At 55.7% G+C, this 26658-nt stretch overlaps 1 protein-coding gene across 1 annotated transcript in view; it reads right to left on the bottom strand.

Annotated features, from left to right (window-relative positions):
* Positions 1-4060: 4060 nt before the first annotated feature.
* Positions 4061-26658, bottom strand: part of GNB1L (G protein subunit beta 1 like) — a 69950-nt gene continuing 47352 nt past the window's right edge. Inside the window, exons 5-7 of the mRNA XM_007975034.3 lie at positions 22495-22593; positions 17869-18084; positions 4061-4592 (exon numbers count right to left, since the gene is read on the bottom strand). Of these exons, the coding sequence (XP_007973225.1) occupies positions 4341-4592; positions 17869-18084; positions 22495-22593 (567 nt within the window). The 3' untranslated portion in view covers positions 4061-4340. The remainder of the gene's footprint in view (positions 4593-17868; positions 18085-22494; positions 22594-26658) is intronic.

Here is a 26658-nt window from a genome sequence, read left to right as displayed (position 1 = left end):
GCTGCACTCTGGAGCCCTTCCTGGGATCATCTCCCAGCATCGGCTGACCCCTCAGTGTCTACGTGCTGAGCCCAATCTGCCTGCAGGGACGCCCGCTGCCAGAGGCAGAGGCAGGTTCTCCTGGTCCCAGAGCCAGGGCTGTCTGTTAGCCTGCCAGTAACACGCAGGGAGGAAGGAAAAGGCTCTAGACACAGCTGCTTGTCCAAGAGGGACCCTGTTGGCGGCGCATTGCTGGGTGAGTGCTGCCCGCCTGTGGATGGGGTGCTAGCCGAACCTACCTCATAAACTGGGGCTGCACAGAGGTCACATGGTGGCACCCACCGTCAAGAGGGGGGGCCCCTTGGCACTGGAGGCAGGAGGCAGGGCCTCACCAGGCAGACGTGCCAGGGCCCGCGTCCCTGCACACAACTGCCTGCCGGCCAGTGGAGTGGCACCTGCTGCCCCTCTGATAGCTCCTGGTAATGAGGGGCTCACTCCACCTGCACCAGAGGCAGTGGCTGGGGATGCTGGAGCATGCAGCTCCAGCCACTCAGGATCCCACTCTGGGTCATGAAAGTTACTCCACGGAACACCCCAAGGCCACCCCTGCTGGCTGTGAAGACACCACCATGCGGACAGTGCCCAGGGCTGGGGCTCAGAGCCACAAGAATCTGGATTTGAACAGAAAAGGACCCCAGCCCTGCTGCCACCCTGACACAGCCTTGCGGGGCCCTGAGCAGAGGACCAGCCGCATTGTGCCCGCACCTCGATACATGGAAAGTCTTCCAATAAGAACAGGATGGTGGGCCGTGCGCAGTGGCTCAGTCCTGTAATTCTAGTGCTTTGAAAGGAGGCTGAGGTGGGAGGATTAATCGCTTGAGCCCAGGAGTTCGAGACCAGCCTGGGCAACATAGCGAGACTCCTTCTCTATAAAAAAATAAAAAATTAGCCAGGCAGGGTGGTGTGCAACTATGTAGGTGGTCCTGAGCTCCTTGGGAGGCTGAGGCAGGAGAATCACTTGAACCCGGGAATCGGAGGTTGCAGTGAGCCAAGATTGTGCCATTGCCAAGATTGAGCCAAGATTGTGCCTGGGGGACAGAGACTCTGACTAAAAAAAAAAAAAAAAAAAAAAAAAAAAGGCAAGAAATGTCTACCATTATTTTCAAACACAAGTTCTCTCTGGCTTGAGAGAGCTCACTGCTACCCAGGAGCGTTATGGAGGAAGACGTGAAAGGCCCGATGAACAAAGGCTGCCTCTCTCAGTTGGTGGGTTGGCTGGGGGCGTGATGGCAGCGACCAGCCATGCTGCCAGGATTCGCCTCCCAGGTTCTTCCCAGGAGCTGCATGCTGACCCTCGGGCGCTGCCTCCGGGCCACCCCTCCTCCCCACTAAATGTCTTCACTGCCGGCTCTGGTGGCGTTCCTGCCAGCCTACAGGAAGCGGCTGTTTGCTAGGAAGATATCGCCAATGTCCAGGTACATCTTTTCCAAGCTGGATGTCTGGAACTGGGACCCTGTTTCGTCTTCTGTTGTGGGGGTTTTGAGGCTGGTCAGACGCATGGTGATTCATCACGACCCAGGTTCTGTTGACACAAAGGCCGGCCTGTCCAGAGCCACATGGCCCTGCTGTAAACGCCGCAGAACAGCTCAAGAGAGGAACAGGACCAGGAGGGCCGCACTGCTGTTGGCCGGCTCGGACCCCAGCACTGGTTCTGCTGCTCTCCCAGGCAGCTCAGCCAGGTGAATGAAAGTCTTGGGCCCGCCCCCTCCACAGGACGTTTTTAAGGCCTCAGAAGCTGGATCTGGCTGGCAAGGGGGGCCCTGTCTGCCTAGCCACCCAGATGCGGGCACCTGGCCCTTTTGTGCACTGGAGGGGTGAGGGCTGTGTCAGGCGTGCAGGACTCCCGCTGTCCCCTGACTCCACCCCTGCACACTGAGATTCGGAACAAGATGTGCCTGGACACTGTTCAACGCCACATGGCCTGGGGCAGGCAGCTCAGGGCCAGGTTAGGGGGCAGCTGCCTGCCATCCGCCCTGCTTGTGCCTTTGACTGAACGCACAAGGGCCAGGGATCGACTCAAGGTCTGTACATCCCTGCCCACAGCTCTTCATGGCCTGTAGGTAAGACGCCGGCAGGCAGCGCCACTCACCAACCTCATGCTGGCGCGTACACCTAGGCCCTCATGTGGGATGCACGCCTTGTGGCTGTGGGACCTAGGGAGTTTTGTAACTATAGTGATGATGCCAAAGACAACAGGGACATAAACAGGGGAAGGGGCAGAGGCCCAGAACCCTCAGGGTGGGAGCTGAGGTGGGGCAGGTGTGCCCAGTGGCACGGCTTTGGCAAGGCTGTCAAGGGCACGCAGGGAGACTTCAAGGCCAACTCCCACTCCACCTACCCTGCCGCTGTCGTGGGGATGTCAGAACCTGGCACCTTCCCTCACCGTGACAGCCTATGATGAGTGCCCAGGGTGCAGCTCCCTCAGCACCTACAGTCACTGCAGCCTAAACCCAGGACCCTTCCCCTCCCTGACACCTCAGTGATGTGAAAATCCCTCCCAGAGTGCCCCACGCATCCCAGTGGCTGGCTACGGGACACTCAAGGAGAAGCAGCAGGGCCCCCCTCTCCAAAGGTCCTGGCACCTGGTGGCCACCCTTGTCCAATGGGGCCAGGTCAGTGCCCAAGTCGGGCGGTCTCCAAGCTTGGGCCAGGGGCTGCTTTCCCAGGCAGCACGGACATTCCCGTTTGGTGGAACCAACAAAGAGTGGTCACAGGACCCCTCGAGGACTCCGGGCCCCCCAGCAACCATGTTTCTCACAGTGGGGTTGGGAGGCGGGGTCTTGGGACCCCCTGCAGTGGGTGCGCAGGTCTCACTGACAAATCCAACACCCCCATCCCCAGACCTTGGAAGCCCTCCTCGACCGCACCCCACGGCGGCTGGCCACATCCACTTAACCCAGTGCAGCCGCCCTCAGGCTGTAATCCAGCCCCCCACCCCCAACCCGGCGCCGGAGCCTTCCCGGCCCCAAGCTGCAGCGCCCAGTCCAGCCCTCTGTTTAGCAGGTCTGTTCCAGGAACTCCCCTAATCCACCCATGCTCTGGCCACCTGGATCCCACACCCTTCCGATCCGTCCCACACATGTTCTCCAGATTTCTGCCTGGAAACCTGGAAATGCCACGTGGTCCTGCAGGAGGTTGGCGCCCCTCTCAGGGTCACCCTCTGTACCTCACCCCGGGGGCCTGCTGGACGCGAGTCTAGTTCTAGGGCTAGAAGCCTGGGTGGGGGTCCCAAGGAGCATTGGCAAGGCCTTGCAGGGCAACTGCCCCGGGCCTTCAGCTAGAGGGGCTCTTCCGGCAATCAGGGCAGACGCAGGCGTTTGTGGTCCCAGCTTCTCTGGATCTGCCCATGGGCCCCACTCCAATATTCAGGGTCATGGTTCTTTCCTAATCAACACCCGCGTTTAGGAGGAGACGACCGGCCAGGCTGGGCCTGGCTGCCTGCAGTGTGAGGCTCTGGCTGCTAAGTCCTGTTCTTGCTGTGTTGTGCCTTGGGGGCCACCCTGTGTGCAGCTGCAGCTGTGACTGTGGCCTTGGCCGCTGTGAGGCAGTGCTTGTCACTCCCTCGCTGCTCTCGTGCCTTCTGCCCAGCACTCACCTGGAGGCGCACCCTGCGTGCCTTCCCCACTGCACCCTCTCTGGACAGGCATGCGCTCCTGGATCCCACATCTGGCCTGGCCCTGTGCGCTGCAAGCCCCCCTTGCCATCCCTCACAGGCACCTTTCTCTGCATCAGCTTCACTCTTTAGGGAGTTCAGTTACTTCCTGATCCTGATCCTGGCCTCAACCTATGTGTTGGGAGCTCCTGGCTTCCTCAGGGCGAGGGGTCCCCTCATGGGGACATTGACAGGCAGCTGTGGTTGGGGCCTATCATCTCCCGAGGCCTGGCCCAGGAAACCCACACTTGGGGTGGCCCATTCAACAATGGGTGAGGGTGGGGCTGAGCATCCTGCCTGGTGGGGGTCTGAGGGCACTGATGCTAAGTGGGGGACCAGGGCCTCCTCAGGGAGCTCCCACTTCAAGCCTGCAACTTGGCAATGGAAATTTATTATAAAATACCCTCAGCGGGCAACACAGCAGGCCCAAGCCAACGTCTCCCGTAGGCCTTGGACAGCCAGGACTCTGGCTGGCCCCCAGAGTCACCGTCCTGTAATGACACACTCCACAAAAAGAAACGCCAACCTCGTGGTCCTTGGGCCATGACTTGCTGGTCCTCAGAGGCCCTTGAGGTTTCAGGTCAAGGCTGGGGCCCGATGCCCACCTCCCTGCCCGCCCTCCCTGTCTCCTGGGAGGGGAGTGGGTGAGTCACGCGCGTGGGTAGAGCGACCAGAGGCTGATCCGCTGATCCTTGGAGCCCGCGGCCAACAAGCCATGGGTGGCAAAGGTCACGCACTGGACGGCGGCGCTGTGGAAGGCCAGAACGGCCAGCGGCTGCATCGTCCGCCAGTGGAACACTCGGATGCGGTGGTCCCAGCCTGCGGTGGCCAGGATCTTGCGGTCTGGCCGGATGGTGATCTCGGCGATCCCGGGATTGGTGAGTTCATGAGTCCCACGCACCTGTGAGAGTGAGGAGAGGGGTTAGGCCACTGCTTAAGCCCGTGAGGCAGTGCTGTCCCTGGTGCCCCACCCGCAGCTGGAACCAGGAGAGACGCAGGCCCACAGGCCCGGGACGTGAGGGGCACACACTCCCGCACAGCTGACCTCCTACTCTTCCTAAGGCCACAATGGGGGACTCCAGCCCTCCCCTCAGACTGGTCTTCAGCCCTGCCCTGCTGCTCCTTGCACCAGCTCTGACCGACTCCTTCCCCAGTCAGAGAGCAGCAGAGAGACAGGGATGTCCCAGCTGTGGGAGAGGGGCTGGATCCTGGGGCCCCTCACCCCGGGGAAGACACTGCACCCTAGTGCCTAGTGAGAGGCCCCATCCTGGGCTTGACGGCAGCAGAACGCTGGCACTTCTCCCAAGAGAACCTCACAACCACCCCAAAGCTGATGAGGATGAGAAATACAAACTCCATCTTCAGCAAAACCATGAGGTATGTGAACCCCCAAGCTCAACAGGGCTGGGAGCACTGCCAAGAGCGAGACCCAGTTGGGGGGTTGGCAGGATGAGTCAGGGACAAGGGGGAGACACCCTGGAGGCGGCAGGAACCACACAGTGCACCTTGCCCGGTGGGGGCAACATCCCCGGCTGGGTTCTGAGAGGGGGTGGGGCACTGCACAAGACCTGGAGCCACACAGGCAGATCCTATGGGCACGGGGCTGTGGGGGCGCTGGCCTCTTCCTGGGCCCAGCGTCCCACACTCGGCGCTGGGTGCGCAGGAAGCCTCCTGCCCTGACATTCTTCTCCTACAACAAGCAGGTTGCTGGGGAGTTGGGGGATTAGCACTGCCTCTGTGGCCACAGCACTTCTTGGTTCCACAGGGCTGTCCCATGTGCTGCAGGAAGTTGGGCACCTCTGTGCCCACACACTGAATGATAGAGGCACTTTGCCACCATGATGACAAGAAACGAGGGCCACTTCCTGCCACACCAGCCCCATGCACTGTGAGCTTTCCGTCAGCACCCTCTTCTCTAAGGGCCTCCTGATGGGGGCCACGCTGCCCTCAGTTGCGAATCACACATCTCTGCAAAGACAGCACAAGGAAAAAGGAAGAAGAAACAGGAAAAAACAATGGCAACATTCAGCAGAGGCCAATGGAAACTGTCACCGAGCAATGCTGTCATAAATTAACAAGAGAAAACTTCATGAATTAAGCTCTGGCTCTGCATCCCCTCCGTAAAACAAGAACCCAAAGCAGAAGAACGCGGAGGAGGAAAGCTGACCTGGCAGAGCTCAGGGGAGAACTGGAAGAAAACTCAAAGCAATGAAGGAGAATCAGCAGCAGCAGCGACTCTAACAGGACAGCCAGGGACACAAAGGGCAGGAACGATGGAGAGTGAGCAGAATGGGCTGGGCGTGGTGGCTCATGCCTGTAATCCCGGCAGTTTGGGAGGCTGAGGTGGGAGTATTGCTTGAGTCCAAGAGTTTGAGACCAGCCTGAGTAAAACAGCATGACCTCCATCTCTATAAGAATGTTTTTAAAAATTAGCTGGGGGTGGTGGCATGTGCCTGTAATCCCAGCTACTCGGGAGGTTGAGGCAGGAGAATCAGCTGAGCCCAGGAGATGGAGGCTGCAGTGAGCTGAGATCACTGCCACTGCACTCCTGTCTGGGCAACAGAGTGAGACCCTGTCTCAAAAAAAAAAAAAGATACGCTCTAATAAAGTTATGGGACTTCATAGCGAAAAAACTTTTGATGGCCAGACAAAAAGACCGTGTTGATGATGAGGGTGCCGTCTGGGCCGTCCTCAGAATGTTCCATAGCCACATGGGTGCCAAGGGATGATGGGGTGATGCCTGCAAAGGCTGAGGAGGAAAGCGAGGTCCAAGCATTTTATATCCAGCCAAACTGTCGCTCAACTATAAAAACAACAGACCAACATTTCTGAACATGTAAGAACTCAGAGAATCCTGCAGCCATAAGCTGTTCTTGAAGGACTAAGAGATTAACTCCAGTCTCGTAAGAGATAACTGGAGAACTGCTGCAAATGGTCTGGCAGGGAGCACTGGACCCACTTGCCTATAGGATTAGCTCTAAGACAATATGGGGATTATGGCTGTGAAACCGGTTATATAACTCACAGAAATATGGGAGGCACTGAGAGAGATGGGATGGTTGTTAAGTTCACTGATTTAGCTCAGTTTTTGTCCTTAGGGGCCAAAGATATAATAGTCAACCTCATCCCCGAGAGATTATCTGAGCTCCCCCACCATAAGTAATGACAAAAATAGCATCATTTCCTTCTCCTATCCCACCTCACTGTAGGTGCCTTTGTTTCCTAGTATTTCCCTTGTATATCTGCATAAAGTTAAAAAAAGATCTAAATATACTCAACAGGCTGAGTGTGGTGGCTCATGCTTGTAATCCCAGCTACTTGGGAGGCAAAGACAGGAGGATTGCTTGAGGCTGGGAGTTTGAGGCTGTCATAAGCTAAGATCATACCACTGCACTCCAGCCTGGGCAACAGAGTGAGACCCTGTCTTTTAAAAACATTACAAATTAGCCAGGCGTGGTTGTGTAGTCCCAGCTACTTGGGAGGCTGAGGTTGGAGGATCATTTGAGTCTAGGTTTATGATTGAATTTCAAAGTGAAATCCAAATCTGTGCTACGTACAAGGGAGATTCCAAAGGAACTCTTGGCAAAGATATACTGGGAAAATGCAAAGAAGAAGAACAGGGTAATCTGAATAACAGGAACATTTGAATTTAGGGCCAAACCATTAGATAAGGTTATATAAAATACTTAACAATGATAAACAGTACAATTCCCAGCGAAGAGCTATATAATCCCAGCACTTTGGGAGGCCAAGGCAGGAGGACTGCCCGAGCCCAGGAGTTCAAGACCAGCCTGGGCAACATACAGAGATCCTGTCTTTACAAAAAAAATTTTTAATTAGCCATGCATGCTGGCATGCACCTGTAGTCCCAGCTTCTTGGGAGGCTGAGGTGGAAGGATTGCTTAACCCAGGAGTTTGAGGCTGCAGTGAGCTATGATCACACCACTGCACTCCAGCCTGGGTGACAGAGCAAGACCTTGTGCCCCCCACCCCCCAAAATAACTGTAAATATCTGTTTAGCCAATAAACTGACATATCATCCATAAAGCAAGAACAATAGGAAAGTGGCTATAATTGAGTAACTGGTACCAGACTAGTCCTCTTGATGCAAACAACCATAAAAAGTAGACAAAATACACAAGGCAACTGTTTACAGGCAGGAAACACTAGGCAGAGAAGGGGAGCTGATGAAGTGGGCCTCCCAAATGCCCCCACAGCTCTCTGCCTGGAGACAATGCCCTCGGCATGAAGTCCACACAGAACATAGTGGTCACATTAAGCTGAGGAGGCAAAGATCAGAATCTCGAGCAGTCAGAGGGCGGAAATCTGTGGGGCAAGGCAAAGGAACGGAGGGAGCTGAAGACTGTGTGAGGGGTCCCTGTGAGTCTTGTGTGAGGGCTGGACTGCACATGCTGACGGTGGACTCCACAGGGCTTACCAGAGCTGCAGAGTTAAACAGAACAGGTTCAAGAGGTCAACACTGCTGGGGGTCCAGTCAGCCTGAGTGCAAAGACTGCGTGACAGCCTGAGACCAGCTGAGCTACCAGAACGGCATCACTTCAGGAATAGGATTCTGTCTTAGAGTATGGCCTACCCTAGATCTACCAGAACAAAACTTGAAACCAAGCCCTGACAAGGTCTGCAGGAGAGGCAGAGTTTGGAAGTTGAGTTCCACCCCACTTAACAAGCCTGGGAATGAACTTTCCACAGACCTGCCCTAACAAAGCCAAAAGCCAAGCCTGCACAAGCTCAAGGTGAACAGTCAGTCACTGAACTGCACACCAGAATGAAAGCAAACACTCTTCAGAGCAAAATAACAGAACCCAGAGATTCAGCATGTATCATTTACCATGTCTAGCACACAAACAGCAAATTACTAGACATGCTAAGAAGCAGGAATATATGACCCACAGTCAAGGAGAAAAGGCAGTTAATAGAAACTGACCCCAAAATGGCAGAGATGTTGAACATATCAGATAAAGACTTTAAAGAAACTACTTAAATGTGTTCAAAAAAAATGAAAGGAAAATGTATTCAAATAATTACCAAAAAAATTGTCTTCAATGAGCAAATAGGAACTATTAGCAGGGAAATGGAAATTATAAAAAAGAATCATAATAGAAATTATAGAACTGGAAAGCTCAATACTGAAATGAAAAATGTACCAAATAGGCTTAACAGCAGATTGGAAATATATTTATTTTTAAAGTCAGTGAACTAGAAGACAGATCAACAGACATTGCCCAATCTGAAGAGGAGGGAGAAAAATGACTGAACCAAAACAAACAGAGCCTCAGGGGGCCATGGGATGCTATCAAACTGTGTAACTCACAGAAACCCCAGAAGGAGGAGAAAGTGAAAATGGTCAAGAAAAAAGTGGCTGGATATTTCCCAATATTAATGAGAAACACGAATATATAGATGAAAAGCTCACAGAACCCAATCAGGACAAGAAAAAAAATCTGTCTAGGCACATGATAGTCAAACTGCTGAAAAACACAGATAAAAAAAAAAAAAAAAAATATTGAAAGCAGCCATGGTGCAAGACATATTACATGCATGGAGATGATAGGATACCATGAGTTCTCATCAGAAACAAGGAACAACATCTTTACAGGGCACGAGGAAAAATGAAACTATCATTCCCAAGTTCCATAGCCAGGATTCTGTAAAAAGGAGGGTGATGAAGACATTTTTTAGATAAATAAAAGCTACAGAATTTTTTGCCAGCAGGATTGCACTACAAAAAAATATAAGAAGCTCCTTGGGTCTATAGGATGAGCAGCAGAAATGGCAAAGGGGTGAGTAAATGTAACATGCTACGTTTTTTATTTCTTGTAACTTTTTTTTTTTAACTGATGATTTGAAGGAAAACTGGTCAGATGAAGCAGCTCATACCTGTAATCCCAGCATGTGGGATTGCTTAAACCTAGGAGTTCAAGGCCAGCCTGGGCAACACAGTGAGACCCTATCTCTACAAAAACTTAGCCAGGCGTGGTGGTACGTGCCTGTAGTCCCAACTACTCGGGAGGCTGAGGCAGGAGTTTTGAGGGTGCAGTGAGCTGTGATTGCAACACTGCACCCCAGTCTGGGTGACAGAGCAAGACCTTGCCTCAAAGAAAACGAAAATTAATATTGTAAGGTACAGTTTTGAATGTGTGTAGATGTAGACCACAACAGTCACAGAAAGACTAAAAGGGTGAGTAGGAGGGATTGCACCAGCACAAGGTCATCATGTTTGTGAGACGGGATGTGAACAACACTGATTCTAAGGAGATTTTGAGAAGGGTGCACACTCTTGAAGTGCAACCACTTAGGAACAAAAGTGGCAAGAGGTCTAGCTAAGAAGCCAATAGAGGAAACAAAACAGAATACTAAAAAATAAATATTTGATTACACCAAAAGAAGGTCGAGAAGGAGGAAAAGTGGTCAAAAATGTAAGTGACAAGTGGAAAATAAGTATAGAGATGTTAAACTTAATCCCAGATATGTCAATAATTACAGTGAATGCAAACAGACTAAACGCACCAGTTAAAAGGCAAAGATTGTCAGAAAGCATCACAAAGCAAGACACACCTGTCTTCTAAAGATACTTTTTATTGGGAGGCCGAGGCAGACAGATCACGAGGTCAAGAGATCGAGACCAGCCTGGCCAACATGGTGAAACCCCATCTCTACTAAAAATACAAAAATTAGCCGGGCGTGTTGGCACAAGCCTGTAATCCCAGCTACTCGAGGGGCTGAGGCAGGAGAATCCCTTGAACCTGGGAGGCGGAGGTTGCAGTGAGCCGAGATCATGCCACTGCACTCCAGCCTGGCGACAGAGTGAGACTCCGTCTCAAAAAAAAAAATAAAAAAGTAAAAAAAAAAAAAAAAAAAGATGCTTTTTAAATGTCAAGAGGTCAAGACAGGTTGCAAGTAGAAGCAGGGAGGAAGATGCAAAGGGCAAACCTAAGAAAGTCGATGCTACTGTTTAGCATCAGACAAAGCCAACTTCAAGACAAAGAGCATGACAAGAGACAAGGGACACTTTGTGTTGAGAAAAAGGCCCTGCACCAGGACGAGGTGACATCTCAGTGCCTACACACCCACACTCAGCCCCAGAGCTTCAAAGCTCATGAAGCGAAACTGGCAGAGACAAAAAAACAGGCATGTGTGCAATCACAGTTAAAGATTTTAAGAGCCTTCTCTGCGTAACTGTTAAAAAAAACTAGACCAAAACATCGGTAAGGATATTAAAGACTGGAACCACGTCCACTGACCTGGGTCAGGCTGACGGAAGGCTCCACCCCACAACTGCGGAACACACGCTCCTTTCAAGTGCATGTGGTGCACTCCCCGACACACGCCATGTGCTGGGCCAAAACCAAGCCTCCATAAATTTCTAAACACTGCGATTGCACTGCGTGCATTCACTGACAACAGAATTAAGCTGGATTAAAGATATAGCTACAAAATCAACGAGTATTTGGAAATTAACACACCCCCCTCCCAAGGAAACAACGGATCAAAGAGGAAATCACAATATTCTGAACTGAATTAAAATGAAGACACAATAAATCAAAGCTTGTGGGACTGGGCCACACGGAAGGTGGTCAGGCTGGGAGTTGAATTCTCAGCAGCCCAGGGAAGCGGCAGGACCTAGATCCGAGACCCAGCAGCTGCTGCTGCTGAGAGAACGGCCCCTCGGCATCCAGGCCCGTGCACTCCGAGGCCACCAGCACAGCCACCAAGAAGCCCCTGCCCAAGGAATCCCTAAAGGATGTGCTTTTTGACTTCCAGAAGGAGGGCTTGAGATGTAAGAATGCCCAGGGCAACGCTCACACATGAAATGCAGTTATCGACGTGAGAACTGGTTCCGTAAGAGATATGTCTACACCTGGAGGGCCAGGAAGGTTGGAGGTAAAATGATTAAAATATAAGGCTATAAAGGGAAGTAGCAACCAAAAGAAACCTGGATTGAGCCATATTAATTAGTTGGAAAAATAGGCTTTGGGGCAAATGTCCTTTCTAGAGATGATGAGGGGGAATGAAGAGAAGACCTCACTCACTAGGGAATTACCATTTTAAACTGGCATATTCCTAGGCCAGCTTCAAAGTGCATAAAGCAAACACAGACAGGCCCCCGGCAAAAGGGAACTGGATGGGCCTCTCTGCACTTGCTGGGGACCCTGGTCCCCTGCAGGATGACTTAAAGGCCTAAGAATCAGTAGACACATGGGCCTGGCACTCACGTGTGCAGCGGGGCATCTGACAACCAGCACCGCCTCCCTGGCACATGTGCAGTGCTTATGAAAATTGGACGGCCCTGCATTTCAAAGAACTGATATCATTCAGACCTTGTTCCCAGACCACAACGTTAATTAAGTTAGAAATTGAAATCTAAAAAATAACTGGGGGAAAAAATCAAACATTCAGAACCATAAAAACATTCCAATTAACTCAGAAGCCAGAGAACAAATAAAAATGGGGTCTTCATGTCAAATGAGGAACGTGGAAAAAAATAATAAAAATGGGGTCTGCCTGGAAGTGAGGGGAAGAAGACAATGTCTTCTTGCACCAGGGAGCCCAGCTGGGTGGTCACCGGTGGAAACAGGCTCCATGTGGGGTGGGCAAGGAAAGGCTGAGTGCCAATGGGCTGTGCACCTGACCCCAGGCAGGGCAGCAGATGCAACCCAGGGGACATGGGATGGAGGGAGAGCATGGCAAGGGCAGAAACGATGAATAGAAAGATAGAAATGCTCAAGGAAGCCGGGCACGGTGGCTCACGCCTGTAATCCCAGCACTTTGGGAGGCCGAGGCGGGCGGATCACGAGGTCAGGAGATCGAGACCATCCTGGCTAACATGGTGAAACCCCATCTCTACTAAAAATGCAAAAAATTAGCCGGGCGTGGTGGCGGGCGCCTGTAGTCCCAGCTACTCGGGAGGCTGAGGCAGGAGAATGGCGTGAACCCTGGAGGCGGAGCTTGCAGTGAGCCGAGATCGCGCCACTGCACTCCAGCCTGGGCGACAGAGCGAGACTCCATCTCAAAAAAAAAAAAAAAAAAAGAAATGCTCAAGGATAAACACATACAAGACTGATCAGGAATAAAGCAGGGACAGAGCTTTGAATGCGGCAGAAATTTAAACAATCATCACAAGCAGTCCAAAAAAGGTCACTAGGAATATAACCTTGAGGATTTCTATGCCCACACATTCCTAGAAAAATTCCCCAAATCAGGAAACCTAAATTAGTCCACAAAGGAAACAACCCAGGCAGAGAAAATAACTGCCCAGTAATGGTGCAGGCGAAGACCAACCTACAGTCACTCACAACCCCCTACCTCCACCGCCCAAATGTGTCCATCCATCGGGAGAAGAGGGGACGCTCCCCACCAGCTTCCTGAGCCCGGGGCTCCTGTCACTAGGCAGGTGGTGGGAGAGGGAGACCCAAGTCAGTCTGTGGCCCTGGGCAGTTCCAGCCCAGCCCAGCGGAGTGGGCGGAGCATATGTCACACGTGGGGGGCACTCGTGGTGATTTCAGGACTTTTCCCTGAGATCCAGGGACAGACTGAGGATATTAGTTGTTTTAATGTTTAAGAAAACGCCAACAGTGCAATGAACAGATTCAAGAAGAAAACCTGTCTGAGTCAGAGAGATACAGTGAGAGCATTTGGTGACATCAGGCACCCATTCAAGACCCAGATTCTTTCCCCAGGAGAGGTGGGAGGAGCCTTACCTGGCGAGGAGATGCCACTAAACAACCCACAGCCCTCACCTCGGCCTGGGATACCACCTCCTGCGCCCCCTGACGCTGCTCTAGGCTCCTGCTCAGTGAGGTCGGCGCCTCGCCATGCCCTCTCAGCCACCTTGCCCTCCTACCTCAACACCAGTTTGTCCCTCAAGGCCAAGCCCCTGCAGGCCCATCGTCCTGCCCTTTCAAGGTGTCTCCAGGGCCCAAGCCCCCTTGTTCATGGACTTACCAAGGCCTGCAGCCCTGACCCTTCTCATGGCCCCTCCCCTCCCATCCCCCACTATAACCAGCACAGTCCCAGCACATCCCAGATGCTCTGCCTGTCCTCTACCTCTCTTGCCTGGCAGACCTTAGCTCTAGGGGTCTTGGCAGCGTCCTGCCTGTGCACACACAAGCAGCTGAACGTGCTGCAGCACGACACACAGCCATTGGTTGGCAATCACAAGCCAAGGCTGGCCTCAGTGTGCAGAGCACCCGGCCTCAGGGCTGCCTCCCCTCCCTCCACACCAGCCCCTGCCTTCCCACTTGGCTCCCTGTGACCCGGCTGAGGGGCCATCAAGGCCAGCACCTGCTGTGCAGGGCCGTGGGGGGATGCTGGCATGTACGTGTCGCGCGTGTGGGGTTCACTGCCTGTGCTTGCAGACCCAGGAGCCTCTCCCTGCTCTCAGGGACTAGAACACAGTGGCCCAGGGAGGGAACTGGTGGCTGGGAACAAGAACAGGAGGCTGATTTGATGCCATCGTCACTGTCACCCATTTCTCTCCTATGACCTCTGCCCTAAGTCAGTGGTAGAGAGCAAACACCGGGCCCCACGCCATGGCCCTCACTGGAAGCCACTGGGGCCTGCTCAGGGCCCTCTTGATAGGAATTTGCCGGAAGGTCCTTCCCAGGGAGAAAAGAACTGCTGAATGCCTGGAGCCACTAGGCGCGCGGGGAGGTTTCCGTAGGAGTCCTGACTGCGTGTCTTCACCTGTGGGAGGCTGAGATGCCCAGTTCCTCCTGCCCAGCAGCCCGGCTGTGCCTACCCACCAGCCAGGCGGCCACTGCCTGCAGGGACAGAAGCGACCCCACACCCACCTCAGCCATTCTCAGAAAGCAGTGACAGCATCGAGGTAAAGAAAACCAGGTGCAAGGACCAGCTTCCCGCAGGGAATGAGGACGATGCAGGAAGCCTGGTGGGGCCTCCTGGAGAAAGACTAGGGCCTGCTCCAGCCCTGTGTTCCTGAAGAAGAGGACCGGTCCTGGCCCTGCAGTGATGGCAGCCAGGGCCCTGCACTACTGTGCTCCTGATGGCAGGTGGGACCATGCCCATGCCCTGCACAAGCCTCTCCTCCTGATGCGATGCACGGGGAGCTGACCCAGGGCCCTCTGGCCTCCCTCCTGGCTGCCCAGCAGCTCTGCTACTGCCCTCTAAAGGGCAGCCTCTGGCAGACGGCGGCAGCAGCCACCACTGCTGTGCAGATGGGAGCGCAGCTGGGACACCTGGCTGTGTCTCATGGGAGAGCCACGGTTGGTCCACTTCCCAGGCCAGGGCTGTCTGGAGTAGGGGAGCTTCATTATTACTTAAAGGCCTCAGAATATGGCTGGCTGTAAATCAGTCCCCGCTTCAAGGCTGTGGGCGCTACCCCAAATGTGGGAGGGAGAGGGCCTGCGTACCACCTGTATCTGATGACAATGCAGGCTCTAACTGCGACGGCTCGTGGGAAAGCCACCTTAGCAAGGCAGGGCGCCAGTTGCCACTTGCCTCCAGGGCACCCTCAGGTGGCATCCTGATGTGGGCAGCCTCCTCGTCACCACCGCGGCCCCTGGCCAAGCCCCAGCCTGGACCTGGCCCTTCCAGGAAGGATCTCTGGCCACCAGTGTCTCTCATAGCGCATGACTTCAGGTGCCAGGAATGCGTGGCGCGGCCAGGCCACCATCTGGTTCCAATTACCCATGCTCTGCTCCGGGAACCTCATTCGCGTCTCCGCTCCCAGCACCCGCTGGGGGGAGACTGATCTTGGCTTATCAGAGGCTTCGGCAGGAGGGTGCAAGGGACACACAGCTGCGCCCACAGTGCAGCTTGGCCGAGGAGTCACAGTGCAGGCGGTGGGTGAGGACACCTGTGGGTGCCGAGGACCTTTGGTCACCTTGCTTGCTCTCGGCGGCAAGAACGCTCTCAGGCAGCTCACCTCTGAAAGTGCCCCCAGAGGCTTTCCCTGAGGCCCGGGCTTTACAGAACCTGCAGTCTCCAGGGCCTCTAGGATCAATGTTAAGACGTGACATTGGGCAGAGGGTGGCATGTCAGCCTCTCCAGCTCCCTGTCCCCTGTCCCTGGGGTCGCCTGTCCCCTCCCAGGCCTCCTCCTGGCCCATGCAACACAGCTCCCTGTCCCCTGTCCCTGGGGTCACCTGTCCCCTCCCAGGCCTCCTTCTGGACCATGCAACACAGGGCTCAGTAGGGGAAGCGCTTCTCCTTTGATGTGCACCACAGGCTGATGCCCTGCCCAGCACGCCACAGCCACGCCAACCACTTCCAGTTCCTGGTTCTCCCTTCTGCTCTCACTTTTCAATTCATTAATACCTGGTCCCCCTTTTGCTTTAACTTTTCAGTTCATCAATCCGGTCAAGTTCATCTCTGGACTGGAACGTGCCCCATAAATTACAGTCTTAAGTTCCAGCAGCTGTTTCCCAAGCACGCCAGGAGAGATGAGGCAGATCTGCGCCAGGACGGCAGGAGGGCCCCTTCCCGGGGTCCTGGGCGCAGGGGTGGGGACTGCAGGGAAGAGCCTTCTGGGGGCTCTCAGGGAAGCTGCCTGGGTCTTCAGCCCTTTACTGTCAGACTGGTGAAGGACAAGCCAGTGCCAAGTGAACACTGGACCCCATGGGGGCGCCCTGCAGGGTCCCTGCCCGGCTTGAGGAGGAGGGAGTGGGAGGGAGATGCCCCTTCCAGATATGCAGACCCAGCACCCAGAGGGGCTCAGCCTCCCAGCGCCCGGAGCAGCTCGGCTTCTAGCTGCTAAGAATGGACATCATGATGACTCTCATCCACCCATCACACAGGCCCACTAGGCCTTAGGAGACCCTTCCTCCCGGGGAAACACGAGAAGCTCTGCCGCTTACAGCAGGGACTTGCATCCCCACCCCCAGGACAGCTGACGGATGGGCAATGGATGGACACAGCTCTCCTGCAAGTCTGCCATGCGCCCGCACAGGTTGGTGATGCCCACAGGGCACTGGGGCTGCTCACAGAACCCCGCCCCTCTGTGTATCCCGGTCTCACCAGCGCCCGTCCTTCGCAGCTCCACCATGTGCTTCAAAGGCTTTGGTGGTGCCTACTCAGGAGTGGGCCTGACGGACCCGAGGTGAGCCCTCCCCGCCCCACAGGGGCCAGGGCTGGGCGAGCGTGAGGCGCAGCAGGCTTGCTGGGGCTGCTGGCAAGTCTGCCCCGCCTGGGGGGCCCAAGGGATGCCTTCCCTGTGACCTCCTGTCATACAGACAGCCTGGACCACAGCCCCACAGAGAAGTGCAGCCCCAGGCCATGTCCTCAGTGAGGATGGGAGCTGCTGCTTCTGCCAGTAGCCACCTCACGGGACATGCAGCTCCCCCTGGAGGCCCTTCACCCACGAGACTGGGCAATCAGGCCACTTGCTGGCTGTGGGTAAGTCTCCAGCTTCCAAGGCTTCTGGTGAATGGGGGCTCCTTGTCCACCCCCCAGAAGCCAGGATGTACCCAGGCCACACCCAGTACCTCATCCCCCATGGTCTTTGCAGCCCCGAGACCTGCACCAGAGTGAGACCTGGACAGGAGGCTCCCCTTGCTCCCACCAGCCTGACCCGATCCCTCCCATCCCAAATGGGGCCATATGTGTAGGCCAGGCTACCCTGTGTTGAGCCCTGGAGCCACAGGCCCAGACAGGGACACCATGGTGCCCCTCGAGCCACGCCAGCCAGGAGAGCCCAGGAGACACCACAGGAAGATCTTCAGCAACCGCCAGGCAGCCCTGAGGCCTCCCTGCCTTCCTGCTGGGCTTTCCCACTGCCCGTGAGCAACGGCCTCCCTCGGGCCAGCTCCAGACCACCACGGGGGCCACAGCTCCTTGCAGTTTTCCACACTGGGTTTTTTTTTTGTTTTTTGATTAATCAGTTCCTTACTGACCAAATTCCTCTGAGTTTTCACAAAGGGGTTTGAGTATTCCTGGACTCTGCGTGCCTTTCTCTAGATGGACAAGATGTAATGGCATGAACCCGAGGTCTGGGCGAAACCCAAACCATGTGAACACTCTGCCAGCGCCCACGCCCCCTTCTTCCTGCGCCAGCCATGGACAGCCCCCCTGCACCCGCCTCCAAGTGATTAATTAGCCAGGGATCTGCAACAGCTCCTCTTCATGCCTAAATATTGTTTCAGCCTATCAGACTGTTAGTGCAGAGGAGGATAAATGAGGCCCAGGGCCTGGCGCACTGACCTGCAGAGCCTGCTGCCCGTCCAGGCTCCAGACAGCCAGCGCCTTCCCCGCGGAGCCCGAGATGCCCCTGGCCTTCTGGGAGTCAAAGTCAAGGTCCATGACGGGCTCCTCGTGGCAGGCGATGTGGCTGCACACCTTCTGCTCAGAAACGTCCCACAAGGCCACCGATCCATCCTCATAGCCGGCCAGAAGGAGTGGGCGGGGGTTGCAGTCGGCCTGCGGGGAACAGCAGAGTAGTCAGCTCCTAGAAGGACTCTGACTTCAGTGAGTTTTAGGAGAGAAGGGGCTCTGGAGATCTCCTGCCCCTCCTGCTGGCTGGGGTTGTCTCCCGTGTCTTCCACGTGGCTGCCACAGCTCAGAAGCTCTGCACCGCCAGTGCCCTCCTGTACAGCCCCTGGATGGCTGATGCTGTCAGCACGGGACTGGCACGGCTGCCCTTAGGGCAACCCGAGGACATAGGGGCGGAGGGCACAGAGCAGAGCCCGAGGTCTCCCACTGCTGTACCACTTCTCACCAGCCCTGCCACCTGCATGTGCTTATCCTGGGTTCTGCCCAAAGGGGTGATGCTGGGCACTCACCAGCCACTGTGAGTGCTGCCAACCCTCTCCACCTCTCCCATGTACAGGGACTTGTCCTCCTGCCTCCTTTCCCCAGGCCTAAGATGTGTGGCCACTGCTCACTGGGGCTGGTCACCTGTCTAGAGCCGCCAGCCAGAAGAAACCGTGAGCTCCATCTCCATGAAAAATGAACTCTCTGTGCTTTGTCAATGTGGCTGCTGAAGCCCCCACCCCTGAAGCCTGGCGCGAGCTGCCCGAGCTCTCGTGATGAATGAGGGCGCAGGTCAGAGGGCTCCGAGCCCTGGGCAGACGCCTCGTTTGTTAAGCCTCTGGAATAATTGCAGGAGGAGAGCGCTGCAGGATTCCGCATCACCCTGGGGACACAGCCGTCAGTCCCCGGCACCAAGAATGACAGCCCAGAGAAACCTGGCATGGCTGAGCAAGGAGACCTGGGGGAGCCGGAAGGCACCAGGGTGTGTGTACCTAACAAAGGGATGCTGAGTCCTCAAACAGCACAAGGACCAGGGCTCCAGGGCTCCAGGGAAGCCAGGCCCGGAGCCCGAGGCCAACTGCCCTGACGTGGAGGGGATGGCCAGGCCAGGGACAGAAGGACAGTCACTGTGCCCTGCAGGATGTGGGCATGTGAACCCGAGGCCAGAGCTGGTCCAGTGGTCCTCATACATGTCCCTGGAAAAGACTTGTTAAACCGCTGGGTTCTAATAACAGAGTTCACGCAGACGAAACTGAGAAGAGTGAGGCTCCGGGCGGAGGCAAGTGGCAGTATGCGTCTCCTCCCGGGGCATCTCCTCCCAGGCCTCGTCCCAAGTCATGCCCTGCTGCCAGAGTCCACATTGTCCCTGGGAGGCAGGGCTGCCCCAGGCCCCCGAGTGTACTCAGCGCCCTGCCCCTCCCTGCAGAAGCCCTGGCCATGCTGCTGCGTGTGCTGTTTTATCCCCGGGAAGAGCTCCACGTTGGCACCTTTCAGATCACCTGCTGGGAAATGAGGCGTGCAGGACCCACAGTACCTTCCTCCTTGACATGGGTGCCACGCCCTCTGCACAGGAGCTCCTTGCAGGCAGCCCTGGCTCCCTGGAAGGGCCTCCCCCTGGTAAGCGGTGTGTCTGAACTCAGAGTGGGTGAGGGCCAGGTGAGAGCAGCTGGGAACACTCCGCATCCCAACCAGGAATGCAGACCAGCCCCAGAAGCTGACTCCAAAGACTCTCCCCATGGGACCCGCTCCCCTCAGGCAGTGCTCTGTGGCGGTGCCTGTTCCCAGCCTGTGCCACCCTCCTCCCTGGCACTGTCCTCCACTGCCGGAGCTGAGACTGCCTGGGGCTGCTCCCGTCACTGACATCCTTCTGGCAGTCTCCGAGCCTAGCGCCTGTGTGAAGCCACTGCTTCTGAGTTCAGATGCCATGGCCAGCACAGGGACTGTGTGTGTGACTGACCTGCCTGCCATGGTGCCACAGGGTGGCCGGAGCAGAAGCCAACCTGGCCTGGAGGGGCTTGCCCTGTGGTTGCCAGCCTCTGCTATGCCCCTGGTCCCTGCCGCTCCCCAGTGACAGACACCACAGGCAGGGCAGTCCTCTTGTGGCTGGGGCACTTCGGTGCCCACAGCCTTGATGCTGCCCGACCTTTGCTGGGGAGAGGATCTGAAGTCTCCCAGATCTGTTCTTCTCTGCCTTCTCCCTGCCTGCAGATGAGACCTGGAGGCCAGGCCTCACTCTGCACCCCTCCTATTGGCTGGCAGCCCCAGAGGGACACAGCAGGTCGGGGGCCGTGGGAAGCCCTCAATGCACCATACTCCAGGAAGCAGGGCAGGGCTGGCTGGAGGGGCCCTTGCCCTGAGGGCTGTGCCAGTGACTGCCTCAGGCTTGACGTAGGTCATGATCTTTTATATATTAATAACAATTATTCTTATGTTGCAGGTCAGCTGCTTTAAGGAGCAAAATAAGAATATAATAAAGATTTAACTTTTTTTTAAATGTTTAAATAAATAAAAAATGAAAATGAGATTGCCCCCCCCAAAAAAAAAGTAAAGAAAAGAAAACTCTCAGTGTTTCAGAAAAAAAATAGCAAGTCAAGCCACTGTGCCACAATTGGATTGACAAATTATAACCCGACCCTCAGGCTTGGGGATGGAAAAGGGAACATGTGGAGTTAATGTCGGCTTTTCTTAGCGGAATGCTTCACGCTGGATCTCCATCACCAACAGAAACGCGATTTGTCCTCTGTCAACTACATTAATTACCTTAACAAGTTTGTACATCCCTTTCTATGCATTTTTCTGTTGGAATTTTACATGATTGTGCAATGACCCACGTTTCCCAAGGGGTGGAACAGGAGCGGTGCAGCCTCGGACACCCTTTCCCAGGATCTGGACGCCCTGCCCAGTGCCTGTGGGGCTGCAGCCTTGGGGGGCATTTTTCCTCCCAGCAGAACCCCCGTCAAGCTCTTGGAGGAGGCTTGTCTGGGCACGTGGAGGCCAATGACCCAGGTTCCGCTGCAGTCCCTGTGGCCCGGCTGTGAACCTGCTGGCACCGAGTTTCATCATCCCAGGTGAGCCCCCCGGAAGCTGCCCTGCCTCCCGTGAGGGCTTCTCCCCAAAAGGCCACAGCCGTAGAAGTAGCACGACAGGATCAGCCCACGGGAGACCCCAAATTCCAAGTGAACCTTCTTAGTCAAGAAACCACAGGGGGAAGCTGACTGCAATAAGGGGCGCCTGCTTTCTGGTCACATGGAGAGAGAGAAAAGCTGGGGGCAGGGCCTCTGGGGGTGCCCGTCCTGGTGGGCCTTGCAGGGCATGCAGACACCCACCAACTGCACAGGCCCGTCCAGTCTTGCTCTCATGAGGAGGTCAAAGAGGCAGTGAACCAGAGTCACCTCCTGGTAAAGGCCCAGCCCAGGGCAGTTCTCAGAGTCGAACAGAAAAGGAGGGTGCCTGGGCCGGGCGCGGTGGTTCACACCTGTAATCCCAGCACTTTGGAAGGCCAAGGCGGGTGGATCACGAGGTCAGGAGATCAAGACCATCCTGGCTGACACAGTGAAACCCTGTCTCTACTAAAAATACAAAAAATTAGCTGGGCGTGGTGGCGGGCGCCTGTAGTCACAGCTACTCGGGAGGCTGAGGCAGAAGAGTGGAGTGAACCCAGGAGGTGGAGCTTGCAGTGAGCCGAGATGGCGCCACTGTACTCCAGCCTGGGTGACAAAGTGAGACTCCATCTAAAAAAAAAAGAAAAGGAGGAGGGTGCCTGGCATGACCTAGGGCCCCGGGAAGGGTGCTGCCGGTGACCCCTCACCATGGGCTTCTGAGGCAGCTCAGGGCTAAGGGGCTCTTTGCAAGTGAATGCATGGGACCACTTGCTCTGCAGCCCTAGACATGAGCAGCCCCGAGGAGGGCAGCTACACCTGGCCTGGAGGGTGATGAGGGAGGAGGCTGGCCTCAAGGAAGCTGTGCTGCATGGAGGCAGCTGGCCCAGAAGAGTCCCTACCAGCAATCCCAACCTGGGCCCCGGCTGATGCCTTCCAACCCTGTCTAACCACAAAAAACAGTTGAGAAGGAAGGAAGTGTTCGTGGATCAGAAATTCCAAGTGCGGCCTCAGGGAATGTCATTGTGTTAAGTCCACTCCTGCCTCTAAGAGGCAAAGAAGTAACAAAAATTAATTCCAAGCAAAGCGGGGACATGCAGGCTTGCTGTAGTTAGTCAGCGTGGCCCGCCCTGCCCTAAGCAGGGCCCAAGTACTGAGGCGCTGGCAGACACCACTGTCCCCTCCTCACTGCTCACTGGAGGGCACCACTGGCTGCGGGGTGAACCCACCTGAGCCTGCAAAGGACAAGGACCTGCTGCCACCGCTGCTGGCTGAAGCCAGGCCTCTCCTGGGAGGCCCCTTACAGCAGTGGGAAGCAGAGGGCCATGGGGACACTGAGGCAGCTGCACAGGTTCCCTGCGGCGGGGGGTGGGGGGAGAGTTGCCTGAGTGGCTTGACGATAAATCAGATCCTGAATGGAGCATGACTCATGGCCGTGGGCGTGGCCAGCAGGGCGTGGCTGGTGCACGCGGGGCCTTACCTGCCACAGCCGCAGGCACATGGGCATGCCTAGCTTGGCATCTGCCTTCGGCTTCAGGGCGCACACTGACGTCTTGGATGGCATCTCCAGAATCTGAACCTGACAGTAAGAAAACAAGTTGATTTGGGCCGTTGCCAAGTCGAGTCTGCACTATACAAACAAGAGACTCTTAAGGCGATTAACCAGGGCTGCTGTGAGTTTCTGTCTGCGCCCCTCCCCGTGGTCACCTGGGAGCCTAGGCTCCTAATTAGGCTGCATGGGCCCTTGCAAAACGCTTGCACCATTCCCGGGTCACTGCCTGGCAGCTGTCCCGGCCTCTCCCGACGTTACCCGCGCAGGCTGAGCAGGAGGCCGGTTCCCTGGCCCCTCACAGAGCCTGCCGATTGTCTCTCTTTCCTGGTGCAGGCTTTACATACAAACCACTATGAGTGATCTCAGGCACAGCCATGGTTCTAAGACTTGCCTAGGAGCACCTAGGGACTTGCCACCCACTTGAGAAATGAATGTGATGTGCCTCCTCTGAGGGCAGCTCCTGGAAACCTGGCTCCCCCAGCACCCCGGTGTGCCCTGTGCATCAAGGCTGCATTCCAGGTCCCCTGAACACAGGCCAGGGCCCTCCTACACCTGGGCTGGGAGACGTGCCGTGCTGGCTTGTGGGGTGCAGGCCCGCTGATCACCCATCTCCTGAACAGCCAGGTCAGGGGATGGCCGAGGCCACAAGCAGCAGACTGCCAGGCGGTTCTGCTGGAATCCAGGTCCACCTGCACCCTCTGCCTTCACTCTGGGAACTGGGGAGGCTCAGTCAGCCCTGAACTTCCCCAGGTGCGAGCGAGAGCAGCTCACCGGCCCCTGACAGAGCCTGCCGATTCTCTCTCCTCGGTCTGCTTCTCCTTCCTGGTGCATGTTTTACACAGGAACCACTTGGAATGAGCTACCGATAACATGGCAATAACATCAATGCACAGTCACCTTGGGCAGAGCCTGGCATACATGGGGCATCACCCAGTTTACACACAAGGAGTCCGAGCCCCCGAGGCTAGGGGCTCTGAGTAGGCAGAAATCATACCAGTTGGTCCAGTGGTCTCTGGCCTCTCTATTCTCCTGAGCCAGGCAGGGGGATTGTGTCTTAGGGGCCTGTGCCTGTGTGGGTGAGAAGCTTGCTGCCCTCACTAACCCACACAGAACAGGCCCGGGACCCCAAGTCTGAATCCCAGATCTGTCACAGGCATGCTGGGGGTGTGCTGAGGTCACCTCCGGGCAGGGCAGAGAGCTAGGCCCACAGCCCAGTCCTTCCAGCTACAGAGTTCTGCAGAGGCGCCCACCTCCAGTACACGGACCAGGGCCACGGCACTTCCTGGGCAGGCTGCTCTCGCCAGGGGCCCCCACAGCAGCTCAGCCTCTGACAGCAGGGCTTCTACTCCACTCAGCACCAGGAGCTCAGCCTGGAACATAGGGCTTCTGCCCCACTCAGCACCAGGGATGGCTCACAGTTCTAGACCCCACACAAATGCATGCACACACACACGCATGGGTAACATGTACACACCTGCACACACAAATAGAGCCTCCTGCCCATCAAGCCCAGAAACCAGGGGCCTCAGGGTGAGCCAACCATCTGACAGAAGAGGTCCCCGGGGAACAAAGAGAGCAACACAATGAAGGGGGCAAAAAAGAACTCAGTAAGGCCGGGCGCGGTGGCTCAAGCCTGTAATCCCAGCACTTTGGGAGGCCAAGACGGGCGGATCACAAGGTCAGGAGATCGAGACCATCCTGGCTAACATGGTGAAACCCCGTCTCTACTAAAAAAAAAATACAAAAAACTAGCCGGGCGAGGTGGCGAGCGCCTGTAGTCCCAGCTACTCGGGAGGCTGAGGCAGGAGAATGGCATAAACCTGGGAGGCGGAGCTTGCAGTGAGCTGAGATCTGGCCACTGCACGCCAGCCTGGGCGACAGAGCGAGACTCCGTCTCAAAAAAAAAAAAAAAAAGAACTCAGTAATGGGAGAGGTGATTATAGTCAGGAACCAAGAGGCTCAGTAACGGTAAGACCAGGCCTGCGAGCTCTGGGGAAGGTGGTCGAGCCTGAACTCCAAAGCCGGCCAAAATGGTAAGCAGGAGGGTAAAACAGAGGTCTCCGTGGACACCAAGGATTCCTTGTGGAAAAACCCCTCAAGGAGAAGCTCTAGCAACATGGAAAAACAGGAACAAGGACATCCAAAAACCAAGACGAGGCGCCACTGAGCCTGGCACAGAAGAACATGGAGAACCCAGGAGAAGCCAGGGCAGGCTTAGCCATTCTTTGTCTTCTGCAAGTAACAGCAACTCCGGGACAGGGTTTCTCCTCTTAGGATCAGCATGGCCACTGTGTGAAGAGCTACAGGCACCTGGGTGGCCTGCAGGGACCAGAGTTATGACCCATGTGCCGCCTCCATGATCCCAGCTAAGGGAGCAGCGGCAAGCTGTCATTGGGTGTTGCCACCATTGTCCCTTTGCTGTTTTCAGGAAGGGTCTGTGAGAGCCACCATCAGGGCTGCGGGGAGGGTCTGGGAGAGTGGCTGGGAGAGCCACTATGTGACTCACTCCCCACATTTCCAAATGATAAGGGAGAGGGGCAGGGAAGTGCTGGGAAGGGAAGTCCCCTGGCAAGGGCTCCACCCCTGGGCCTGTGCCTACAGACCTAGGTGAGGACAGGCACTCCTGCATTCATGCCCAAATGCTGCATTTCCCAAGACCACCCTGGCCCGCCACACCCCCATTCTGTGCCTATAAAAACCCCCAAGACCCTAGCAAGCAGAGACACAAGCAGCTGGACACTGAGAGGACGCTGAGAGGACGTCGAGGGGAGCACGGCAGTGGAAGAGCACCCCGACAGAGGCTGGCATGCTGGCAGGCCATCGACCAGCAGAACGAGGTGGAATCTGGCCGGGCAGTTGGAGGACAGCCCAGGCCACCAAGCGGACTGACTCCAGAGGAAAACCATCTCCCTTCTGGCTCCCCTATCTGCTGAGAGCTACTTCTAGTCAGTAAAACCTTACACTCATTCTCCAAGCTCACGTGTGATCCAATTCTTCCGTTACACCAAGGCAAGAACCCACGATACTGAAAGCCCTCTGTCCTTGCAATAAGGCAAGCGTCTAATTGAGCTGACTAGTACAAGCCACCTATGGACAGCTAAACTGAAAAAGCAGCCTGTAACACACACCCACTGGGGCTTCAGCTGTAAATGTTCACCCCTAGACACTGCCGTGGAGCCGGAGCCTCACAGCCTGCCTGTCCGTGTGCTCCCCTAGAGGTTTGAGGCGTGGGGCACTGAGGAAGCGGAACACGCCCCCATCGTATGCCTTGGGAGGGGATGAGGGAACTTTTCCCGTTTCACGACCTGTTTTCCCCATATGAAACTGAGAAGTTTTGTTTTGTTTTGTTTTAAAGTCAGAGTCTCACTCTGTCACCCAGGCTGGTGCCATCGCGGCTCACTGCAGCCTTGAACTCCTGAGCTCCAGTAACCCTCCCACCTCAGCCTCCCCAGTAGCTGGGACTACAGGTGTGCGGCCACCAGGCTCAGCTAACTTTTTGTAGAGATGGAATCTCACTGTGTTGCCCAGGATGGTCTCGAACTCCTGGGTTCCTCCTGCTTCAGCCTCCTGAGTAGCTGGGACTATGATTTCCTACTTTTTGCACTCCTCTGTGCCAGATTTCTTAAAATAAGATCTGCTCCTCTTGTCGCTATATCAGGAGGATGGGCTAGTTCCAGCAGTTAATAGGGTGGGGAGGTGAGGGACTTAAGCCAGGGGCAGGAGGAGCTGCCCTGAGCACACCTGTGCTTCTGTGGGGTGGGGAGGGCTGTGGAGGAGGCAGGCACTGGCCACACAACCTACACAGCCATACACAGTCCCCAGCAAGGGAGGGCCTGTCTCAATTTGGGCTCAAAAAGACCCCTCTGGGGAGAGTGAGGGGACGTCAAGGGCAAACGACTTGAGCAGGCCAGTGAGGGCAGGGGCAAAAGATGATGGTGGGGTGCGATGAGGGCAGAATCCAGGGCAGTCCTGATGCCCCACTCTGGGTGCTGCAGGAGGGAGCGGGGGTGGCAGCGCCTTGAACCACATCCTGGGTGCAGGGGAGCGGTGAGCCCTGGACCTGAGCACCAGAGTTACACACCATGTCCACCT

This window comes from Chlorocebus sabaeus, chromosome 19 (genome assembly GCF_047675955.1).
Source record: "Chlorocebus sabaeus isolate Y175 chromosome 19, mChlSab1.0.hap1, whole genome shotgun sequence".
Taxonomy (NCBI): domain Eukaryota; kingdom Metazoa; phylum Chordata; class Mammalia; order Primates; family Cercopithecidae; genus Chlorocebus; species Chlorocebus sabaeus.
Note: the sequence above shows the minus strand (reverse complement) of the source record. Positions and strands in the feature narration are given on the sequence as shown.